This window comes from Protobothrops mucrosquamatus, unplaced genomic scaffold (genome assembly GCF_001527695.2).
Source record: "Protobothrops mucrosquamatus isolate PMUCROS unplaced genomic scaffold, P.Mucros_1.0 scaffold3611, whole genome shotgun sequence".
NCBI lineage: Eukaryota > Metazoa > Chordata > Lepidosauria > Squamata > Viperidae > Protobothrops > Protobothrops mucrosquamatus.
The window spans coordinates 255,049-263,846 of NW_015389574.1; the positions used below are offsets into that span (position 1 = coordinate 255,049).

At 50.2% G+C, this 8,798-nt stretch overlaps 1 protein-coding gene across 1 annotated transcript in view; it reads left to right on the plus strand.

The window, feature by feature from the left end:
- LOC107297953 (rho guanine nucleotide exchange factor 40-like) overlaps positions 1-8,798 on the plus strand; it is a 70,481-nt gene that overhangs the window by 34,277 nt on the left and 27,406 nt on the right. The window contains exon 7 of the mRNA XM_029286420.1: positions 3,497-3,640. Coding sequence (XP_029142253.1) covers positions 3,497-3,640 — 144 coding nt within the window. The remainder of the gene's footprint in view (positions 1-3,496; positions 3,641-8,798) is intronic.

Consider the following 8,798-nt stretch of genomic DNA (forward strand, 5'->3'; position numbering starts at 1 on the left):
CGTTGCCACGCGCCCTAATTTCGATTTTCACTGTTTTGTCTGCCTTCAAGAACTCCCAGGTCACTTTATTCGGATACGTCTGCTATTGCTTCTTCAGACTTCCCCGCAGGGTTCCTCCCCGGCACGCCCCCCCCCAGTGCAAATGCGGATGGGATCTGATCTCTGTTACACTTTGAAACCTCTTGCCCCACCCCGCGCAGCCCCAGAAGCCGCAGCAAGGCCTCTTTTCTGCCCGCCTGCCCGCTGCCCGAAAGGCGCTGAGAAGCGAGGCGCTCGTTTTGCCTGGTTGCTCAGTCTTCCCCCGGAGGAATTCGTCCGTTCACAAGTTCTTTTTAGCAACTGGGAGAGTCCCTCCCAATTGGGGAAACTCTATGCAAGTTCCTTCAGTGGGTCCGCGTTTCCTGAAACCCTCTTCATTTTCTTTGAGAGAGATTTTAATTTGGGTTCAGTTTCATAACTTTTCATTATGAATCTTTTGAACTAGCAGGACGGTTTAAAAGCTGATTTATATCCCATTCGCTAAAGCTAAAATGTGCATTATAAGCGGTCTTTGTTGATTGCATTTACCGTATTTTCTGGCGTATAAGACGACTGGGCGTATAAGACGACCCCCGACTTTTGAGAAGATTTTCAGGGCTTAGAAAGTCGTCTTATACGCCAGAAAATACGGTATATAAAAGTTATGAGGTTATGCGATTGAATTATGCAGTGAGAAGTACCCTTTCCTCTTGCTAGTACTTGGAGTAGAGTTGCAGCATTGGTCATCATGGGATAAACATTTTCACTCCTGCTTCTGTCTCTGATTAATCCCCCAGTTGAGGGAGTTCATTAGACACTAATAGTGAAAGTAAGGGCTAGAGCAGGGGTCCCCAACCCCCAGTCCAAGGACTGGTACCGGTCCGTGGCATGCCAGAAACTGGTCCGTGCAAACAAGCAAAGCCCCGTCTGCGGAATGCAGGCAATATGCAAAACCACACCCCCTCTGGTCTGTGGAAAAACCTCTCTCCATGGAACCGGTCCCTGGTGCCCAAAAGGTTGGGGGCCGCTGGCTAGAGGACTGAGTCAGTTGAAGGCTCTGAACTTATATGCATTTAAAAAATGGGCAAAGAACACCTCCCAGCACCAGGATATTTACCAACACTCTAAATAGCTTATGGGATACCAGGAAATTCAAAGAAAACAATACTATTTTAAAATTTACTGAAATATCATTAAATCAATCCTCAGCAATTTTCACATCTCATATGAGCCCACTAATATTTTCCAAAATGTTGCTCCAAATGGTATGAGATTTCAGAGATTTTGTGGTCATGGACACCTTTAGAAGCGGCCTAAGCTGAATTCTTCGGTTTTCGTCTCCATTATACTGTATGAAAATGTGTAGTGGAAGATTGTTTTAATTCTCTTTACAGTGACACAATAATTAAGTATCTGAATAGTTGATTTTTAAGAAAAGACATTTTAGCCGGATTTTGGATTATCATTTCAAATTGGCAGTATACGTATTTGTGGAAGGCTGTGTTTTTCACTAAAAGTAGGCAAAGTATATGGAAAATGAGAAACAGCACAAATACTCATTTTAATGATACACAATAATGGATTTCTGAATGTATACATGTATCTACTTATGACTTTATGATAAGTACCAATAGAAGAGGTTGAGCTGTGGGGTCCTTGGTGCTCTCTGAGCTTGGGTCTTCTTTCTGTTTCATTACCAAACAAGGTAACAGCAGCAGTGCGAGTAGGGTTTGCTCTCATAAATTCATAAATAAATCATACATTCTTGGGCTTGCAAATGGATACATATTACCTTAAAGCAGGGGTCCCCAACCCCTGGTCTGTGGACCAGTACCGGGCCGCAGCATGCCAGCAACTGGTCCGCACAAACAAGCAAAGCCCCATCCACAGGATGCAGGCAGCACATAAAACCACGCATCCTCGGTCTGCGGAAAAACCTCTCTCCACGGAACCGGTCCCTGGTGCCCAAAAGGTTGGGGACTCTGCCTTAAAGCAAATCATGCTGAACATAGTGGACCTCATTTCTGAACAAAATTGTACTGGAGCCTATTGTAAATCATTTACGTTCAATGGTACTGCCAGGTATGAGGTCCTAGGAAAACTGCTCTTGGGTCTTGCACATATACTCCTTAGAGCAGCGGTCCCTAACCTTTCTGGCACCGGGGACCAGTTTCATGAAAGACAGTTTTTCCACAGACGGAGGGGGCAGTGCGGGGATGGTTTCACATGCAACCTAAATCCTGCACATGAGCTGATGAAGCTTTGCTCACTCACCTGCTGCTTGAATGGCCCAGTTCCTAACAGGCCATGGACCGGTACTGGTCTGCGGCCCAGGGGTTGGGGACCAGTGCTTTAGAGAACACCTTTTTGCTCACTTCATCCTTCTAATACTTTCTTTTCTTTTCCCCTTCTTCCCACTTTATCCATTATTCCGTTCCTCTTCTTATCAGACTGGTAAATGATATACTGTCTGTGTTGCAGTTAGTAGACTTGTATTAGATTGTCAAGTCTTATCAGCCTGATTACTCACATGTTAGTTGCAATGAGCATCTGAAACTGGACAGAGCAGATAATTGGAATCTTTCCTAATAATCTTGCACATACTTCACTTATTCTGCATTGAATCCCAATAAAAATCTGATGACTCAGAGAAGCTCCATCTCACCCCACCAGAAAAAATATTTCTAAGAACTTCTGCAGCTAGTCCCTATAGAGCTTCACCAATATATTTCCACATTCATAAGATCAAAACAGTTCTCACAGAAGTAGTAAGAGAGTGGCTGGGCTGTACTACTTTAGACCACAAGATTTATTTATTCATGCATTTATTTATTGTATCCCACCTTTATTATTTTTACAAATAACTCAAGGTAGCAAACATATCCAATACAACTTTCTATTCCTATTTTCCCCACAACAACGCTGTGAGTTGGGTTGGACTGAGAGATGACTGGCCCAAATTCACCAGACTGGCTTTCATGGTTTAGAATCTTGCGGTACATTCTTCCCAGAAACATAATAAGATAAAGATGTCTGGCGTATAAAATTCTAGTCTTCCAGTTTTCTTAAAGGAAGGACTATTTTTATTTAGAGTGAAGAGGCAGTCAGTACTAAGAGCCAAATTTTCAGTTAGAAGTGGTATAAGCCAACTAATGTTTACCATCTCAGTGAAAAATAAGCTTGTTATTCATAAGAACTAGGTCATTCATCGGAAATAGTTTTCCAAGTGGAATTTGAATAGACTTCCGTTGTTCCCTGTGACCAAAAGAAACAAGCTAAATAATAAAACTATAGCAAATGCATTGATCTTTAAAGCATAGAATGTTCAGAGGCTCAGTGGGCTTCTTTTGTAGTGGTAGGAGGCTTGTTGTTAATTTTTCACGGCATACTAAAGTACTTGCTATCCATGTCAGTCTTTGTGGGACTTTTCTCATTTTGTTGGCCCTGCCTATCACCTTTGCTCTGTTGTCATCTGTAGCGTTTCATGTTTGCAGGAACTGTCAACTCAAATCACCTTGCACCAGGAAACTATGCAGAAATTGCTTTCAGAGCCTCGTTTACTGGAACTCCAGTGCCGTGGAGGCTCCTTGCTGGCACAGCTACCTCTGTTGGGACCCTGCAGGTGAGGAACAGTTTTAGAAGATGATACAGGTAGTGTTGTGATTCCGTGCCAGCCTGTGTTCCCAACAGCTGAGTCCAGGGAATCTGAGGAGGAGGAGGAGGAGGAGGAGGGGCCTGGGGAGCCATTGGAGTCGGGGGAAGGCTCTGATGAGCCCCAAGACTCACATTCCAGTGAGGAGCCTGGCCCTTCCGCTCATGTTCAGGATGAGATGCAGCTGGGTGGGAAAGCTGGGTCGGACTCGGAGGATGCACAGCTGGCAGAAATGAGAGACGCCCACAAACGAAGACAAGCTAGGAGAGTAAACCAGAAAGAGGCAATGGGACGACTCCGGAGAAGGCACTGAGAAGCCACGCCTTGAGGACTGAATTACAAAAGGGGAATGTGTGGGCGGTGCTGGTTGCTGAAGGCAACCGTTTGTAAAGAACTTCCAGGGATCATGGTCTGTTTGTTTTACCGATGAATTTCTTGTTTAACTCCTGCTCTGTTTGCTTTTTTAACCAATTATCTGTTGGAAAAGTATTCTGTTGTTTTTGTTTTGGAGAAAACTTATCAGGACTGTTTTTGAAATAAAAAGGGGTTGGTTTTTCCAGCCTACTGTTAAAGAGGGGTTTGTTCTTGTGACGCAACAAGGACGGACGTAGGCTGGGACAGAACAGTTTGCCTTCAGCCACCCACCCCCTACTATTATGGAGCAGCTACGTGCTGAGAATGCCCAGCTCTCCCAGCAGCTGGCTTTGTTATCAGCCCAAGTGGCTCAGCTCCAAGCACACGTCCCTGCTGCTCCACCACCCAGGAGAAAATGCCAAGTTGTGATGCCAGACAAATTTGATGCCAATCCGGACATGTTTCCTGTTTTCCTGGGACAATGCCATCTGTTTATCAGCATGAGAGTGGCTGATTTCCCCACTGACCGGGATAAAGTGGGGTTCATGATAAGCCTCCTCTCTGGTGCTGCACCTCGTTGGGGCACACCCTTGCTAGCCCAACCTAGTCCATTGTTGGACAACTTTGTGGGGTTTTGTGATTACATGCGGATGATGTACGAGGACCCCATCAAGACACAGACTGCTACCCGACGTTTGAAAGCTCTGAGGCAGGGCCGATGCCCCCTACAGGGCTATATCAGCGAATTTCGGCTGCTTAGCCAGGATTCAGCCTGGAATGAGGCTGCGCTCGTGGACGCTTTCCAGGATGGATTGTTGGAGGAGATGTTGGATGAGCTGGCCCGTGCTGATGTTCCCCCGGACCTCAACAGGCTCATCCATCTCTGTCTGCGGATCGATGCTCAGCTGCAGCAGCGAAGGAGTCAACGTGCCACCCCAGAGACCTTTGCGACCCCCATTGTGCGTGAGACCCCGGTCCAGAGGGAGGAGCCAATGGAGTTAGGTGCTGCCAGACCTCGCCTATTGTTGGCAGAGATGAACAGGCGACGTTTGGGGGGTTGTGTTTTTACTGTGGGGACCCTGGGCATTTGGCTGCTTTCTGCCCCAAGAAGTGACAAAGGGCGTTTGTGACTGAGCCTGCCCCGAGAAAGCCACCTGCTCCTCTGTCGGGAAACGGCCCGAGCCCGACCTGAAGGGTATTTTGGATCGGGCATCCCGCAACACCGAGCGACGCCCTTCAGATGCTGCCCACGGACCTCCACGGCATCTGATATTGGAGGCGCGCCTGATTCTCCCCGCGTTGCCCAAGGGAATTCCCGTCCATGCGTTGATTGACTCTGGGGCCACTACAAACTTTATGGATGCAGCATTTGTGGCCAAATGGGCGGTTCCCAATGCCCGGTGGAACTGCCAATGTTAGTGGAGACCATTGATGGTCGAGTGCTCCTGTCTGGGCCAATTAAGGCCGCCACGCAACCGCTATGTATGACCATCAGTTCACATGAGGAGGCCATCCAGTTCTATATCACATCAGACCTGCATTTCCCCGTGGTCTTGGGATTGGCGTGGCTCCGGACGCATGACCCACAGATTTATTGGTCACAGAACTTGGTCACCTTCCCAAGCTTACAGTGCATGGACCACACCCGCCAAATCTGTGCCGGCCAGGTAGAGGGTCCCATGGTGGTCTCCTTACCCTCCGAACTGGCGGATTACGCTGATGTGTTCAGCGAGACTGAGGCGGATCAATTGCCCCCGCACAGGCCCTATGACTGCCCCATTGATTTAGTCCCTGACGCGCCTCTTCCAGTGGGGCGTTTGTATTCCATGTCGGACCCCGAGTTGGCCGCGTTGCAGGACTTTCTGGACAAGAATTTGGCTCGGGGTTTTATTCGGCCCTCATCCTCGCCAGTGTCTGCACCCGTGCTCTTTGTCAAGAAGAGGTCTGGCGAATTGTGGCTTTGCTGTGATTACAGGAAATTAAACGCCATCACGGTGCGCAATCGATACCCGCTGCCCCTCATCCCCGAACTCTTGGACCGGCTCCGGGAGGCAAAGATCTTCACAAAACTGGACTTGCGTGGAGCTTATAACCTTGTCAGAGTTTGGTCGGGTGATGAGTGGAAGACGGCGTTTGGTACTCGGTACGGGCACTTCGAGTACACGGTGATGCCGTTTGGCCTGACCAACGCCCCCGCAGTGTTGCAGCATTTTATGAATGACATTTTCCGGGACTTGTTAGATCAGTTTGTCGTGATCTACTTGGATGACATCCTGATCTACTCCCCGTCGCGAGAGGTGCACCATCAGCATCTCCGTCAGGTCCTGGAGCGGCTCCGAGAACATTGGCTGTACGCCAAACTGGAGAAGTGCCAGTTCTACCAGATGACCATCGATTTCCTGGGTCACTGCATTTCTCCTGAGGGCATTGCCATGGAGCCGAGTAAGGTCGAGTCTCTGCAGAGTTGGCAACCCCCATATCGTGTGAAGGATGTCCAGCGACTTCTTGGGTTCGCCAACTACTATCGGGCTTTCATCCCCGGGTTTGCTACCATGACAGCCCCCCTTACTCGGCTCCTGCAGAAAAAGACTCGGTTTCAGTGGGACGCTCCAGAACAATGGGCTTTCCAGGCTTTGAAGGAAGCCTTCATGAAGCATCTTGAAGCATCCTGACCCACAACGGCCATTTGTCGTGGAGGCGGATGCCTCCGACATTGCCATTGGGGCGGTGTTACTCCAGGCGACGATGCCAGGCGGTGCCCTCTTCCCTTGCGCGTACTAGCGGAAACTGAATCCAGCGGAGTGCAACTATACCATCTGGGAGAAGGAGCTACTGGCCATTAAAGTGGCATTCAAGGCCTGGAGGCATCATCTGGAAGGGGCGCGGCATCAAATCGAGGTCCGGACGGACCATAAGAATTTGGAAAGCCTGCAGACTGCTCAGAAATTGAACCAATGCCAGATTCGGTGGTCTCTCTTCTTTGCAAGGTTCAATTTCCGTGTAACGTACATACCCAGCGGTCACAACCAAAGAGCGGATGCTCTATCCAGAAAGCCCGAATATTCCCAAGCAGAAGACAAGCTTCTGCCCGGGACAGTGCTCCCTATCGAGTATTTTGCTGCGGTGTGGGAGCCGATAGATGTATGGGCTCGGATTTGGGAGGCCCAGCAGCAGGATGTGTGGGTGGCTCAGCGAAAGGAGGAGGTGGGGCCCAATTCCCCATGGACAGTCACGGATGGACTCCTCCACTATCGTGACCGGCTCTATGTTCCGGGAGGGCCGCTCAGGGGACTCATCCTCAGCCAGTGTCACGACAATCCGGCGGCAGGGCATTTTGGCCTGTTCAAGACCCTGAACTTGGTCTCCCGTACCATCTGGTGGCCCTGGGTCCAACACGATGTCCAGGCCTACGTCACATCCTGTATCCCATGTAGGCAGGCCAAGTCAGCAACTGCCCCGCCCGGACTACTGCAGCCCTTGCCGACACCCAAAAGACCCTGGGGGGCTGTTTCCATGGACTTCCTGATGGACGTATCCCCGTCTTCTGGATTCACGACGGTGTTCGTGGTGGTGGACATGCTGACCAAGATGGCGCATTTCATCCCATGCCGTGGCTTGCCGTCCGCCCGCGCCACCTGTTGTATGTTCATCCAGCAGGTGTTCCGGCTGCACGGCCTCCCTGATAGGGTCGTGTCCGATAGAGGGGTCCAATTTACAGCCTGTTTCTGGCAGGGGTTGATGCAGGCGTTGGATGTCAAGATCTGCCTCTCGTCCGCACATCATCCCCAAACTGACGGACCGAGAAGGTCATCGGGATCCTGGAGCAATATCTGCGCTGCTATGTCAATCAGCAGCAGAACAATTGGGTGGACTATCTGGCGGTTACTGAGTTCGCGTTCAACAACTCGCAGCACACCTCCACGCAGATGACACCGTTCTTGGCCAATGTGGGATATCACCCCCGGTTTTTCTCTATTTCCCCGCTAGACTCACCAGTACCAGCAGCGAACGACTACATGGCAGAGTTACAGGCGATCCATTGATTGGTGCAGCGACAGTTAGAGAAGGCCAAGGCTGACTACAAAAGGTTTGCTGATCGGTCGAGGCGGGATACGCCTCCACTAACGGTGGGAAATCAGGTATGGCTGTCCACCAGGAACCTACCGTCAACCCGGCCAGCCAAGAAGTTAGACCACCGATATTTAGGACCGTTCCCAATCAAGGCTGTCATCAATCCGGTCGCCTATCGCTTAACTCTGCCACATTCCCTACGGGTACATCCGGTCTTTCACCGGTCTCTGTTGGTCCCTGAGCAACCGGCGTGTCCACTCCGCCGAGCCGAACCTCCCCCACCGGAAGGAGGTTCGGCTCGGCGGTTAATGATCTCTGGAGGGCCCGGGACAGAGGATATTCCTCTGTCCTTGTTCTTTTGGACCTCTCAGCGGCTTTTGATACCGTAGACCACGGTATCATGCTGCGGCGTCTCGGTGAGTTAGGAGTGGGAGGCACCGTTAAGCGGTGGTTCTCCTCCTTCCTCACCGACCGTACGCAGTCTGTATTGGCAGGGGGACAGACGTCGACTCCTAGACCCCTAACTTGTGGGGTGCCTCAGGGGTCGGTCCTCTCTCCCCTTTTGTTCAATATTTATGTAAAGCCGCTGGGGGAGATCATTCGTGGCTTCGGGGTGGATTTCCATCAGTACGCTGATGACACTCAGCTGTACATCTCCACCCCAGGCCACCCCAACGATGCCCTTGACGTGATGGCCCGTTGC